The sequence below is a fragment of the Ceratotherium simum genome, chromosome 17, assembly GCF_057802395.1.
Source record: "Ceratotherium simum simum isolate JZ-2026a chromosome 17, ASM5780239v1, whole genome shotgun sequence".
Classification (NCBI taxonomy): domain Eukaryota; kingdom Metazoa; phylum Chordata; class Mammalia; order Perissodactyla; family Rhinocerotidae; genus Ceratotherium; species Ceratotherium simum.
In genome coordinates this window covers 52,935,065-52,951,646 of record NC_141916.1, presented here as the reverse complement: position 1 = coordinate 52,951,646, position 16,582 = coordinate 52,935,065, and the positions used below count along the sequence as shown (strand labels likewise).

General features: G+C 38.9%; 1 protein-coding gene across 1 annotated transcript in view; it reads right to left on the bottom strand.

The window, feature by feature from the left end:
• CLEC4A (C-type lectin domain family 4 member A) overlaps positions 1-16,582 on the bottom strand; it is a 41,267-nt gene that overhangs the window by 15,115 nt on the left and 9,570 nt on the right. Inside the window, exons 2-3 of the mRNA XM_004438666.3 lie at positions 9,881-9,997; positions 6,754-6,864 (exon numbers count right to left, since the gene is read on the bottom strand). Coding sequence (XP_004438723.1) covers positions 6,754-6,864; positions 9,881-9,997 — 228 coding nt within the window. The remainder of the gene's footprint in view (positions 1-6,753; positions 6,865-9,880; positions 9,998-16,582) is intronic.

Below are 16,582 nucleotides of genomic sequence, written 5' to 3'. Positions count from 1 at the left end.
GGTGCCCACTCTTGCCACTCTTATTAAACATAGTACTGGAGGTTTTGGCCAGAGAAATTAGGTAATAAAAAAGAATAAAAGGAATCCAAATAGGCAATGAAGAAGTGAAACTCTCACTGTGTGCAGACGATATGATTTTATATATGGAAAACCCTAAAGAATCCATTGGAAAACTATTAGAAATAATCAACAACTACAGCAAAGTTGCAGGGTACAAAATCAACTTATAAAAATCAGTTGCATTTCTATACTCTAATAATGAACTAACAGAAAGAGAACTCAAGAATACAATCCCATTTACAATCACAACAAAAAGAATAAAATATCTAGGAATAAATTTAACCAAGGAAGTGAAAGATCTATACAATGAAAACTATAAGACATTATTGAAAGAAATCGATGATGACATAAAGAAATGGAAAGATATCCCATGCACATGGATTGGAAGAATAAGCATAGTTAAAATGTCCATACTACCTAAAGCAATCTACAGATTCAATGCAATCCCAATCAGAATCCCAATGACATTCTTCATGGAAATATAACACAGAATACTAAAATTCATATGGGGCAACAAAAGACTCTGAATAGCTAAAGGAATCCTGAGAAAAAAGAACAAAGCTGGAGGCATCACAATCCCAGACTTCAAAATATACTACAAAGCTATAATAATTAAAACAGCATGGTACTGGTACAAAAACAGACACACAGATCAATGGAACAGAATTGAAAGCTCAGAAATAAAACCACACATCTACAGACAGCTAATCTTTGACAAAGGAGCTAAGAACATACAATGGAGAAAAGAAAGTCTCTTCAATAAATGGTGCTGGGAAAACTGGACAGCCACATGCAAAAGAATGAAAGCAGACCATTATCTTTCTCCATACACAAAAATTAACTCAAAATGGATCACAGACTTGAAGGTAAGACCTGAAACTATAAAAATCCTAGAAGAAAATATAGGCAGTACACTCTTTGACATTGGTCACAGAGGGATCTTTTCGAATTCCATGTCCACTCAGACGAGGGAAACAAAAGAAAAAATAAACAAGTAGGACTTCATCAGACTAAAGAGCTTCTGCTAAGCAAAGGAAACCAGGATCAAAATGAAAAGACAACTCACCAGCTGGGAGAAAATATTTGCAAATCATATATCTGACAAGGGGTTAATCTCCATAATATATAAAGAAGTCACACAACTGAACAACCAAAAAACAAACAACCCAATCAAAAAATGGGCAGAAGATATGAACATTCTTCCAGGGAAGATATACAGATGGGCAATAGGCACTTGAAAAGAAGTTCAACATCACTAATCATCAGGGAAATGCAAATCAAAACTACACTAAGATATTACCTTCCATCAGTTAGAATGGCTATAATCACCAAGACAAAAAAATAACAAGTGTTGGAGAGATTGTGTAGAAAAGGGAACCCTCATTCATTGCTGGTGGGAATACAAACTTGTGTAGCCTCTATGGAAAAGAGTACAAGATTCCTCAAAAAATTAAAAATAGAAATACTTGATGATCCAGCTATCCCACTACTGGGTATTTATCCAAAGATCCTGAAATCAACAATCCAAAGAGGCTTATGCACCCCTATGATCATTGCAGCATTCTTCATTATAACCAAGAAGTGGAAGCAACCTAAGTGTCCCTCAACTGATGATTGGATAAAGAAGATGTGGTATATATATACAATGGAATACTACTCAGCCATAAAAAAAGATAAAATTGTCCCATTTGCAACAACATGGATGGACCTGGAGAGTAGTATGTTAAGCAAAATAAGCCAGATGAAGAAAGATAAACACCATATGATTTCACTCATATGTGGAAGATAAACTAACACACGGACAGAGAGAACAGTTTGGTGGTTACCAGGGGGAAGGGAGTTGGGTGGTGGGCACAAGGGGTGAAGGGACACATTTATACGGTGACTGACAAACAATAATGTACAACTAAAATTTCACAATGTTATAAACGATAATGACATCAATAAAAAAAATTTTTTAACAAAGACTACCAACTGTATGATTACAATGATAAGCCATTCTGGAAAAGGCAAAACTACAGAGACAGTAAAAATTTCAGTGGTTACCAAGAGTTTGGAGAGGAACGTGGAGCACAGGACATTTTTAGGGCAGTGAAACTATTCTGTATTATACTGTAATAATGGATACATGACATTACCCATTTGTCAAAATTCATAGAACATTACGGAACATTACATTTATTGTATGAATATTTTAAAAATTCATTTAGGAAATCAGGAGATCCCACGAAAGAATGAAGACTGTGACAAGAGAATCTAACTGTACTACAAATGTAGTAAACAACCACAATGAAGAGCGTGGGAGTAAGGTGATGACCCAAGTAACTTTGGAAATAGAGTCTATAAGAGTACAAAATAAAATTACAAAAGAACTTACAAAAGAAGTTACAAAAGAAAGAAAGTTACAAAAGAAATTGCACATGAGCACTGTATTCCAGTTAATAAAGTTGTTTCCCATAGTGGTATGAGTTTACAATTCTGATATTGCTCTGTTTAATTGGAATTGAATAATTAACTAAATATACTAAGCAGATGGTGTGAACAAGATTTCTCTCTGTTGGAGTGGTCATTTAAAGATATCAGGGGAAGGAGGCTAGAATGATGCATGTGGTAATGGATTACAGTTGAAGACATCAGTAAAAACTGATGTTTTACTTATTATAGATACAGACAGTTACATGTAGAAATATTTATTAATCTATGTACACACACAGATTAGTACACACATATATATTTCTTTGCTCTGTCAGCTGAGAGGGCCTAAAAGAAATGACACTCCAGTAGTAATGAGCATACCTAGTGTCCAGATCTTGGTTCCTGATACCATTCTTCAGTAACAGGAGCCAGAGCTCCACAGAGAAATAGCTGATTCTAAGACTGACACAGGAAACATACAATACAAGCCCAGATCATATTGTAGTCCCAGAAGTAGGGAAGTGCTCAAAAACAAAACAAAACAACACTTTGATGGAGGTATGTCAAAGGGGCACAGGAGCCAACAGAAAGAGCTCCCAATGGTAAAGGTAGAACAACTTGAGCAACAAAATAAATATAGTACTGGATTATAACTCAAAGTTTAAAATAAATATCCATGAGTACATACAAATATAAATAAATGATTGAAGAAATTGATAAATAGGGTAGAAGAGACAAATCTCACATGCACAAGGATTCCAAATAAATTATATAGATACTTGATATGGAATGAATTGTGTTCCCCAAAAATTCATATGTTGAAGCTATACCCTCAATATGACTATATTTGGAGGTAGAGCCTTTAAGGAGGTAATTAAGGATAAATGAGGTCATAAAGGTAGGGCCTTAATCCCATAGGAATTTTTCCTTATAAGAAAAAGAAGAGACACCAGAAATCTCTCTCTCTCCTCCCATGCACACAGAGAATAGGCTATGTGAGGATACAGTAAGAAGGTGGTTGTCTATAAGCCAGGAAGAGAGGCCTCACCAGAAAAAAACTCTTATGGTAGCTTGGACTTCTAGCCTCCATAACTATAAGAAAATAAATTTCTGTTGTTTATGCTACCCAGTCTGTGATATTTTATTATGGCAGCCCAAGCAGACAAACACAGATTTTGGTACCAAAGTAGGGTGCTACTGTAACAAGTGCAAGTGGCTTTGGAATTGGGTGATGGGGAGAGACTAGAAGAGTTTTGAGGTACATGCTAGAAAAAGGCTAAATTGCCTTGAAAGGGCTATTGGTAGAAATATGGATGTTAAAGGTGATTCTGGTGAGGACTCAGAAAGAAAAGAGAGGTGTAGATAAAGGTTCTATCATCTTAGAGGATACATATATTATAATGAATAGAATGTTGGTAGAAATACGAACATTAAGATGCTTCTGGTGAGGTCTCAGGTGGAAATGAGGAACATGCTATTGGAAATTGGAGGAAAGGCAATTCTGGCAATAAAATGGTAAAAAAAAAAAAAGTGCTGAATTGTGTTCTCTTGTTTTGTGGAAGGGAGAACTTGTAAGTGACAACCTTGGATATTTAGCAGAGGAGATTTCTAAGCAAAGTGTTAAAGCTGTGGCCTGATTTCTCCTTATTGTTTATAGTAAAATGCAAGAGAAAAGAGATAAATTGAAGCAAGTTTTAAGCAAAAAGGAACCAGAACTTGCAGATCTGGAAAATTCTCAGCCTATTCATATTGTAAAAAATAAGAAAACATATTCTGGAGAGAACACCAAGGATGTGGCTGGACGATCACTCCAGAAAGAGATTACCCATGGATTTAATCAGCCACCTCGGCTGAAGTCAGGAATTAAAATAGGATTATACCAGCAGAAATACTGTCAGCTGGGACTAAAGGAGACAGAGAAAATGGGACAGAATGAAGGAAAGTTATTGGACATTCTACAGCATGTTATTGTTATTCTACAGCATGGGACAATAGAGCTATAGGCTTCAAACATGCATTATCTTTCAAGAAAAGGAAACACTGACTTGAAGGCAATTCAGAGATCATCAGGGCTGCCACTCCCACCACAGGCAAAGGGGGTAAGGCTGTTTCCTCCTTGGTTTACAAGGGTGGGGCAACCTCCTCAGTTTCAGTGGGCAAGGATGCCACTGCCTGGTCCCACAGGGGCAAGGCTATCCCACAGAGCCATGAGATAGAGTCACTCTGTAGAACCATGAGGGTGACAATGCCACTCTAGTGGGCCCAGAGGCCAGAACATCAAGCCAAAGATTATTCTCAAACCTTAATATCCAATGAAATTTGCCTTACTAGATTTTGGACTTTCTTGGAATATATCATCCCTTTCCTCTTTCTGATTTCTCCCTTTGGGAATGGGAATGTCTATCCTTTGCCTGTCTGACCATTGCATTTTGGAAGCATATAACTCATCTGGTTCTATAGGTTCACAGATGGAGAGAAATTTTGCCTCAGGATGAATTATACTTTGAGTCTCACCCATATCTGATTTAGATGATATTCAGATGAGACTTTGATATTGGAATTGGAAGTGGAATTGATATTGGAATGGGTTAAAACTTTACGGGCTGTTGCAACAGGGTGAATGTATTTTGCATGCAAGAACAATATGAATTTTGGGGCGTCAGGGGATGGAATGTTACGGACTGAATTGTGTTCCCCCCAAATTCATATGTTGAAGCCCTAACCCCTAATGTGACTTTATTTGTAGATAGGGACTTTAAGGAGGTAATTAAGATTAAATGAGGTCATAAGGGTGGAGCCCCAATCCAATAGAACTGGTGTCCTTATAAGCAGAAGAAGAGACATCGGATTCCCCTTTCTCTCTCTATCTCTCTGCATGTGCAGAGGAAACGCCATATGAGGACACAGCAAAAATGTGGCCATCTGTAAGCCAGAGAGAGATGCCTAGATGCGTCAACAGAAATCAACCCTGCTGGCACCTTGATGTTAAACTCCCAGCCTCTATAACTGTGAGAAAATAACTGTCTGTTGTTTAAGCCACCCAGTTTGATATTTTGTTATGGCAGCCCAAGAAGACTAATACAATACTCCACCCTGAAGGAAAGGGAGCATAATTCTCCAATCCTTACTTGTGGGCTGTACAAAGCAATTTCCCTCTAAAGGTACAGTATGGAAAGGAGGAAAAAAGAATCACTTTACAGTGGAGAAATCTGACAAACACTACCTCAGCCAGGTGATCAAAGTCAGCATCAACCGTCAAATTTTATGTTGCTATGATGTGATGAAAATGGTACTTTGTCTATGATCTTCCTCTCAAAAACCAGTAACCCCAGTCTAGTCATTAGAAAAACATCAGACAAATTCCAATGGAGGAACATCCTATGATATACCTGTCCAATATTCCTCAAAACTGTCAAAGTCATCAAAAACAAGGAATATCTGAGAAACTATCACAGCCAAGGAGCCTAAAGAGACATGAAAACTAAATGTAATGCAGTATTCTGGATGGGATCCTAGAACAGAAAAATAACATTAGGTAAAAACCAAGGAAATCTGAATAAACTATGAGCTTTAATTAATTATAGTATATCAATATTGGTTTATTAGTTGTAATAAATGTATCATACTAATGTAAGATGTTAATAATTGGGGAAATTGTATGCACAGGGGAGGGAAGTGATATGGTAAATCTCTGTATTATCTGCTCAATTTTGCTGTCAATATAAAACTGCTCTTTAAAAATAGTCTATTTTTTTATTTAAATAATTCACATCTATATTAACATCATCATCATCTGCATATCATCATCTTCTTCTTCATCAAACAAGACTAAAATTTTCTTTCTCTTCCAACATCTTCAAGCCTAGTCTCCATAGCTAAAACCCTGTAAGAGTATTTTATGTATTCTCCCAGACACATTTTATGCAAACACAATATACGTTTCCTTAAAACACAAATGGATTAGATCTCTCTTGAGAGAGTGCATTTTAACTGATATGTGAGAAAAAGAGCAAGTGTGCACAGAAAGTTCAGGAAGAAGTGAAGACTAAAGAAATCCAAAAGCAACATAACCTTTTTTCACAATTAAGACTCCCCTTACACAGATAAAGATACGTATATAAGAACTTTAAGTTCTATATAGTTGTACACTTAAAGCTTAAAATGATCATGAGACTCAACTTCTTAGCATGATCTACCTGTGAATATTATTGGAAATATTGATTTGGGATCCTAACCCAGTATAGTCAACAAGTGAATTACAGGCACATTAATTTTTACCTTTTCTGGTAAAATTCTCTTTCATACATTCCAATGTTGTGTACCTGATTTCTTTTGTTGTATTCTGAGCATGTTCTTCCATAAGACTCTGAGAATATTTTTGAAAATAAACTGAAAAAGAGAATAAGACCATTCATTTTCCTGGTAGTGTTATAACTTTGCTCTTTATCATTACTCCCTTGCATTCTTTATAGGAACAAAATCTACAAATGCCCAATTACTTGAGTAGAAGGATCCTGACTGTGGAAAAACTTTCCCATCACCCCACATTTAATGTAATCCTAATCCTACTGATTTTGAAACCATAGATTTCTTCAGGAATAGCTGAAGATCAGTAGCTGAAAGAGGACATAACAGTTCCATTATAATGGGTCTAAAGGGGTTTATCTATATTCTCCTTCAATACTAAATGTATGATGCCTGCAAAAGCTAAGCCTTGGAGGAGGAGGAATGGAGAGAAAATGGTTAAACATTTCTATCTGAGGATGTACACAGCATGGATCTTTGGGGGAAAAATCAGCTAATTCTGAGGAGTTCTAAGTTACCTGTAGAGTGAGGAATCAAAAAAAAAATCCAATATTGATCAGGAGGGGAGAGAATTATTCTCTTCAACTCCTTTCCTTTATCCATCCCAACTGGCTCTTATTCCTTAGCACACCAACATGCTCAAGTCTCTCACAACTTAAAACTAACCTATCTCTCCCTCTGGAAAGTGAATTTTCTCTCTTTCTTTCTTCCTTACCTCCTTACCACATACTAGCTTCTGCTTCCACTACTCCACTAAAGCCACTCTTGCAATGGGTCATCAGTAACGTCCTAGGCCACTTCTTAGCTTTCTTCCTCCTTGACCTCCTGCAATACTTGACCCTAGTTCTCTTCCCCTTTAACTCTTGGGACACTACTCATTTCTGTTTTTGCCCCTGCCTTTCTTGCTATTGATTCTTATACTCCTTGATAAGCTGCTCTTTCTCTATCCATCTCTTTTAAAATGTAACATTCCCCATAGCTCCATCTTTATCCTTCTTTCTCACACTAAATCCTCTTCCTGAGCGATATCATATGCCCCCATGGTTTCAACTGCTACCCATATGTAAATGACTTCCAAAACTCAGACCTCTCTCCTAAGATCCAGATCAGATATGTCCATTTGAGGTTCCCAGAGTCATATACAACTCAGCATGCCCAAAACTTAAATCACCATCTTCCATTCCAAACCTGTTATTCATTCTATCTTATCTCCCTCTGATTAACTGCATGATTTCTGAGCACCAAGTCAGAATATTGGAGCCACACTTTACTTGTCTTGATCCCTTATTCCTCAGATTTAAATATTCATCAAGCCTTTATCTCCTTGATTCTACCGCCTCACTATCATTCAAAGCTACCGCCTCTTCTCTTTCTTCACTACCACTAGCCTTAGATCACGTTCTCATTATCTCCCAACTGGATAATGAACTGGCTTTCTAACTTCTCTCTTTGCTTCCAATTTTGTCCTCATATATCCATTTTACACACCTCTGCCAAAAGCATTTTTCTATTAGTCAAATTTAATTATATCACTTCCCTGCTTAAAATCCTTCCATGGCTCTCCATGACTGTGACACATCACAAAAGTGGCCACAATTTTCCACTCTCTGTGTGTCCACACCCCTTTGCAATATGACTTCTCAGCTTTTCCAATAAACTAGTGGGGTCTATTTCTCCACCACTTGAATCTGGGTGGGCTTTAAGACTTCCTTTGGTCAATAGAATATTCAGAAGCAACTCTTGTTAGTTCCAACCTAAGATTTTGAGAGGCTTCGCTCGTTTCCACTCTCACTCATGGAAGCCTACAGGTCTCCATCTAAACGAGCTCAGGCTAGCCTGATGAATTATGAAAGAAATGTGACCAAACTGCCATGTCATTCCAGCTGACATCCTCTTCCCTGGAAACTGAGCTACTGGTACCTGACTGCATATGCATGAATGATTTCAGCCAGGAGCAAGGTACCTCCCAGCTGAGCCCGGTCCAAATTGCCAAACCACAGAATCATCAGAATCATAAGCTAAATAAATAGTTGTTCTTTTAATCCAATAAGTTTTAGATTGGTTTATTAAGCAGCATAAGATATGGATACAATAACCTTCAGGGAGAAAAACCATACTCTTTAGAATTGTACACAACACTCTTTATAACCTGCGTCCTGCTTATTTCTCCCACCTACAACTTCATTTCTCACAGTTCACTTAGCACCGTATGTTCCAGTCATTTATATTTATATTTTCCCGAGTTTGTCCATGCTCTCTCACATTTCTACATCATTCTTGGTACACACAGCTATAGATGTCACCTCCTTCAGGAAGCCTATCTCAGCCTCCTGTGCTTCTTATCTACGCAACACTTACCGTAGAATATTATAACCACTGGCTCATTTGAACAGTTACTACCATTCTCTGAACTTCTTGAGACCAAGGGCTATGGTTCTGTCTAGACTCTGTCTGGCACAATGCGTGACATATAGTAGATGGCCATTATTGCTTATTAAATGACCAAATGGATGAATAAAATATCTACCCAAATATATACTCATTTTTATGCCTTTTTAAAATTTGAGAAATTCTTAAAGCCAAAGATATGCAGAAATCCACGTATTTGCCAAATTGGCTTTCAGATCTCACACAGGCTTGGGCACAACAGAAATAATTAAGGTGAAATTTCAATGGGAAACTGTTCCTGGAATATTTCTTCCCATCTCCTTGTCCACCTGCTAATCCCAAAATATGTTCCTGTGCACTCAAAAAGGCATGGCCTTATAAACACTATTAAGGAAATATAGATTTGTCCTCACTTACACAACTATCAAGTGTAGAAATGGTGCCCTATAGATTTCACTCTACAACACAAAGACATGCACACACATACGTTCCTCAATTTCTCAAAAGAGAATGGATTCCATTATTTTTATAGAAGAGTAACTAAATTCAAATAAAACAGAATTTTCAATGGATTCGCACTAATTATGTCTCCCCACAGAGAGGACTTCTTTTCCAGATTTCTAGATAAACCCACGGTTAAATGTCAGTATCTAATGGATGCCATCTCTTCATAGAAGGCAGACATTCCTTATAGATTCAGTCGGATACTTACTGGCAAAAGCGATAGAAAATGAGATTCCCAATAGCAGCAGAAATATCAGCAATGAGACAAGAAGTAGCTTGAGAAAACGGGAGTTACTTTTGTGAAAGCTGGTCTTCTCTTTAGGAGCTGAAGGAGAAATCAAATTAGTTTCATTAGTAATAAATTCTAACATTTACTTCCTCTTTCTCCTTCTCTTCCTCTTTTCCCTTTCCTTGGATCATACACTGTTACTATCATACAAATATGATATTTGAAATAATATGAAAATAGGAAGGAATAATAATGTTCATTGTAGAAACTTTGCAAAATACATAAAAGCACAAATTTCTACCATTGAGGATAACTGTTGTTAATATTTTGGTATATATCTTTCCAGTATATGTACATACATGCACATTTTCCCACATGATTGACACATTATATATACTGGTTTTTGACCTACTATTTTCTTACACATTTTTCATACCACCATGTTTTCTTCTTTAACACTCTCTATTGCAGTTGCATAGTATTTCATTATATATTTAACTAATCTTTCAGATTGTTTCCAACTTCAAAAACTTTAAATAATGCCCTAGCAGATAAATCTTTATAATCCTCCCTCATCACATCCTTAAAATAAGGTCACATCTTTTTAGTCACTATTTCATGGTTAAGAATTACTTTCTCAAGTGTCCATCAAAGGATGAATGGATAAAGAACATGTGGTATTTATATATAATAGAATATTATTTGGCCATAAAAAAGAATGCAACCTTGCCATTTGAGACAACATGGATGGACCTTGAAGGCATTATGCTAAGTGAAATAAGGCAGAGAAAGACAAATAGTGTATGATCTCACTTATTTGTGGAATCTAAAAAAGGGCGGGGAGGAGTTTGGAAGATGGCTGTGTAGGAGAATCCTGAACTCACCTCCTCCCATGGATGCAGCAAATCTACAACTACCTAGGGAACAATTTATTCTGAGAGAGATCTGGAAACTGGATAAAAAGAACCTCCACAAAAGGGACAACACTGACAGGAGTGGAAGAGGGAGAAAAACAGCGCTGCTGAGGAAAAAACCACACCCTAGCCATGGCACTTCACAGCCAGAAGGATGTCAAAGGTATGGAGATTTTCTGCAGGAGTAGGGGAGCTGAGTTCACATTAGGCACCCAGCCCTTAGATCCAGCACAAGAGACACAAGATCCCATAATACCTGGCTTTGCTGGCTTTGAGAACTAATGGGGAATATGCCCAGGAAAACTATAGAACTTCAGAGAAAGAAAAACCTGCTCTTAAAGGGCCCACACACAGACTCACCTGACCTATAAACCAGCAAAAAACACCAGATAGAAAAGTGCATAGTCTATTGGTAAAAGAACTCACTTGCTAAGCTCAGAGTGCATCTCAGAGAGGCAGGAGGTGGCTGGGCCCATCCCCCCAGGGACCAAGACACTGGTGGCAGCCATTATTTTGACCTAGTTCAGTTGTGTTGACACAGATGCTGGCAGGTGCCATTGGATTCCTTCCTCTAGCCTGTTAGCACAGGGGTCTGCCCCAAACACTAGAACACCTGAGGTAATGGAGTGCAGTCAGGCAGCAGGGATCCCACTCCAAGGACTGGCCCCGCCCACCAGCAAGCCTACAGCAAACTTGTGGGCCCACGTCGGTGGGTCATGTTGGTCCACAGCAGACTTGTGCCGCTGGCGATTGCAAACAGCCATACAGGGGATCTGTCCCACCTTCCAATGCCTGAAACAATTGTCCACTGCCATGCCTGGGGGCTGGCTCCATCCATCTGCACTCCCAAGGTAGCTGTGTACCACAGGACAGCATAGCTAGATCTGGCAAGAGGCCTGCCCTGCCCAAAAGAGAGCTGACAACAGCTGCATGCTGCGGGGAGCCTCAGCAGAGACCTGAAGCAATTGTGAGCCCTCAAGCCTAGCAACCAGCCACACTGGGGGCCTGACTCACTTAAGAGCAAAACAGCAGTAGTTGTGTGCTATTAGACCTTGCAGCCAGCAGTGCTGGGGCTTACCCCACTCACTAAAGCAACTGCAGCGGCCACATGTGGCCTAGTCTTACAACCAGCCAGCACAAGGACTAGACTGGCCTACCCATGCACCCACAGCAATAGCAACCCTGCCACAGCAGAAGGGCACATGCAGCCCACACAGGGGACACTCCTGGAGCATTTGGCATGAGTGATGAGAGAGGAGAACATTCTGGGCCCCATAAGGCATCTCTTACGTAAGGCCACATTTCCAAGATCAGGAGATGTACCTTATTTACCTAATACATAGAAATAAGCAGAGAAGTAGGCAAAATGAGGAGAAAAAGGAATATGTTCCAAATAAGGGAATAGGATAAATCCTCATAAAAAGAACTAAACAAAACAGAGATAAACAATCTATCTGACAAACTAAAAGTCATAGAGAGGTTCACTGATCTTGGGAGAAGAATAGATGAACACAGTGAGAACTCGAACAAAGAATTGGAAAATATAGAGGTGATGTTAGCATCATGGTGGAATGAGTTGTCCCCTTTGTCACTCCTCTCTAACTTATAACCAGTAGGATACCCACTGACCGAAAAAGGACTCCCTGAACAGCACACCCGAACGCCTGAGAGACTCATGCATCTATACATCTGAAGGTGGTGGACTGGACCTCCGGGAGGCAGCGGAACCACTGAAGCAGCCCCCTTCCCCTGCCCCATGGCAGTAATTCAAACCATGGGTCTTCACACTGGTGAGTTCACTGGCAACCAGAGACTGCAGGGGCAGACACACCACTCATGGCTTAGCCCTTGCCCCCTCCAAGTCGTGGCAGGTAGCACACACATCCTGAGGCTTTGGGACACAGAGCAGAGCCAGTGACCCAGCCCCCTCCCCTGGAAGTGGTGCTGGTCTTTCCAGTAGTGGGGACAGCATCTAAAACATGTATTTCCCTGGCAGTGGTGGTGGCACCCTGTCCTGAGGTTTCAAAGCATACTGGTGCATGAGCAGAGCAAAGCATACCAGAGGCAGCATGAGCAGCAATGACACTCACTCACAGCTTAGCACCTGCACCCCACACTGGTGGCAGGTGGCGCACATGTCCTGAGGTTTCAAGATACAGAGCAGAGCTGGTGACCCATCACTTCCCCCTCTCCTGGCAGTGGTATTGGTCTTTCTAGCATGACTATGGCATCTAAAACACATATTTTCCCAGCAGGGGCAGCGTGCCCTGACCTGAGGTTTCAAAGCACACCAGTGTGTGCCAGCCACTAGAAACTGTAGGACCAGCAACAACACTCACAGCTTAGCCCCTGCCTCTCCCCTAGCAATGGCAGGTGGCACCTGTGACCTGAGGCTTCAGGAACCACAGCAGAACCCATGACCCAGCCCTAGTGGCAGCAACCCTGACACTGGCTCTGCCAGCAGCAGGGGCTGCATACAAGACCCTGTACCCTGGCAGTGACAGCAACACCCATGAACCTAGTGCTCCTGGCAGTGGTGCTGCCAGCAACCCCAGATAATCTAGGAGCAGCAGCACAGGTGGTTCATGGGGCAGCAGCACCTGAGCCTCTGGAGATCCTGCAGAAAGCCTGTGGGGGAACATGAGACCCAGGTGATCCCAGAAGCAGCAAAAGTGCTCACAGCTTGGTGACACCAGTTGCGACACCTGAGACTGCAGTGACATTATAAACAGGAAGGCATCAGCAACCTCAGAGGCACAAGCAGCACTAGGAGGGCATTGATGACACCTCTAGCAGAGGCAGTGAAGGGTGGAAAGTGCAGGCTCTCAAATACAATCAGAGGAAGCTTGGAACCAAAGTGACCAAAGCCTTACCCAAATAAGAAAAGTGTTTACTACCGCAAATATACCAGCAGAGGATCAACTCATCAAGTATCATGAAGCACTACAGTAATATGGCAGAACAGAAAGAAAATGATGACTCTCCAGCAACAAATTTGAAATCACAGAAGATTACAATCTAACTGACAGAGAATTCAAAATAGCTGTCATGAAGAAACTCAACAAGTTACAAGAAAACTCAGAAAGACAGTTCAATGTGCTCAGGAATAAAATGAATAAGCAGAAGGAATACTTCATCAAAGAAATTGAAACTCTGGGGGGAAAAAGACAGAAATTCTGGAGATGAAGAACACAATTAATGAGATGAAAAGTAAAGTAGAAATCATTGACTATACAGCAGACCATATGGAAGAAAGAATTAGTGAGCTTGAAGATAGAAATCTAGAAAGGATTCAGGTGGAAAAGGAGAGAGAATTAAGATTTTTAAAAAATGAAAAAATTCTATGAGAAATATCCAACAATTAGAAAAAGCAACAAAAGGATAATAGGTATCTCAGAAGTAGAAGAGACAGAAAAGGGAGCAGAGAGCTTATTCAAAGAAATATTAGCTGAGAACTTCCCAGGAACTGAATATAAATACAGGAAGCTAATAGAACTCCTAATTTCCTTAATGCCAAAAGACTTTCTCCAAGGCATATTATATAAAAAGTGTCAAAAGACAATGAAAAAGAAAGAATATGAAGGGCAGCTAGAGAGAAGAAAATAACTTCCAAAGGAACCCTCATCAGGCTATCAGTGGATTTCTCAGCAGAAACTCACAGGCTGGGAGAGAGTAGAATATTCAGAATATTGAAAGAAAAAACTATCAGCCAAGAATACTGTATCCAGCAAAGTTATCCTTCAGATACAAAGAAGAAATAAAAGCTTCCCCAGACAAACAAAAGCTGAGGGAGTTCATCACCACTAGACCTGCCCTACAAGAAATGTTGAAAGGAGACTTTCTTCCTGAAACAAAAAAGAAAGGTTTACAAAGCTTTGAGCAAGGTGATAAATAGACAGACAGAATCAGAAAATTGCAACTCTATATCAGAATAGGTTAGTAAGCACTTAATTTTAACACAAAGGCTAGAGGGAAAGAAACTATCAGTAATAACTATAATCACTTCAATTTAGTAATAAACTCATAATACAAAAAAGGATGATTTGTGACAACAAAAACATAGAAGGGAAAGAGAAAAAGGATGGAACCTGCATAGACTAATGGAGATAAGATGCTATCAGCAGAAAAAGGACAATCTCATCTATGAGATCTCTTATACAAACGTCATGATAACCACAAAAGAACAAATCAGAGCAGAGTCACAAATCATAAAGAGGAAAGTGAGAAAAACATCACAGAAAACCACCAAACTGAAATGGCAGACAGAAATACAAGGAAAAAGAAACAATGGAAATATAAAACAACAAGTAAACAAAAGATAAAATGGCATTATTATGCCATCATATATCAATAATCACTCTAAATGTAAATGGATTGAATTCACCAATCAAAAGACAGAGTGGCTGTGAGGTTTAAAAAACAATATCCAACAATATGCTGCCTCCAGGAGACCCATCTCAGCTGTAGAGACAAACATAGGTTCAGAGTGAAGCATGAAAGATAATACTCCAAGCAAACAGCAACCAAAAGAAAGTGGGTGTAGCTATACTTACATCAGGCAAAATACACTTCAAGCCAAAAAAGACAGCAAGAGACAAAGATGGACATTATATAATGATAAAAGGAACATTCCACCAAGAAGACATAACACTTATTAATGTATATGCACCTAACATAGGAGCGCCCAACTATATAAGGCAACCATTAACAGACATAAAGGGAGAAATTGAGAGCAACACAATAATAGTAGAGGACTTTACCACCACTTACATCAATGGATAGATCATCTAGGCAGAAAGTCAATAAGGAAACAGTGGCTTTAAATGAAATACTAGACCAGATGCTCTTAATAGATATATATAGAATATTCTATCCAAAAGCAGCAGAATACACATTCATCTCAAATGCACATGAAACATTCTCAAAGATAAACCATATGTTTAGAAACAAAACAAGCCTCAAGAAATTTAAGAAGATTGAAATCATATTAAGCATCTTTTCTTACCACAATGGTGTGAAACTAGAAATCAACCACAAGAAGAAAACCAGAAAAATCACAAATATGTTGAGACTAAACGACATGCTACTGAACAACTATTGTATCAATGCAGAAATCAAAGGAGAAATCAAAAAATACTTGGACACAATTGAAAATGACAACACAACATACCAAAACTTATGGGATACAGCAAAAGTGTTACTAAGAGGGAAGTTTATAGCAAAACAGGCCTACCTTAAGAAAGAAGAAAAATCTCAAATAAACAATTTAACAGTCCACCTAAAGGAATCAGAAGAAAGAAGAACAAATGACACCCAAAATCAGTAGAAGGAAGGAAATAATAAAAATCAGAGTGGAAACAAATGAAGTAGAGAATAAAAGGCCAATACAAAGGAACAATGAAACTAAGAACTGGTTCTTTGACAAGATAAACAAAATTGACAAATCTTTAGCTAGAGTCACCAAGAAAAAGAGAGAAGTCTCAAATAAATAAAATCAGAAACGAAGACAGAGAAATTAAAATGGACACCACAGAAATACAAAGGATTATAAGAGAATACTATGAAAAACTATATGCCAACAAATTGGATAACCCAGAAGAAATGGACAAATTCTTAGAATCATACAACCTCCCAAAACTGAATCAAGAAGAAATTTGAGAATCTGAATAGACCAATCACTAGTAAAAAGATCAAAACAATAATGAAAAACCTCCTAAAAAATAAAAGTCCAGAACCAGACAGCTTCTCCGGTGAATTCAACCAACCA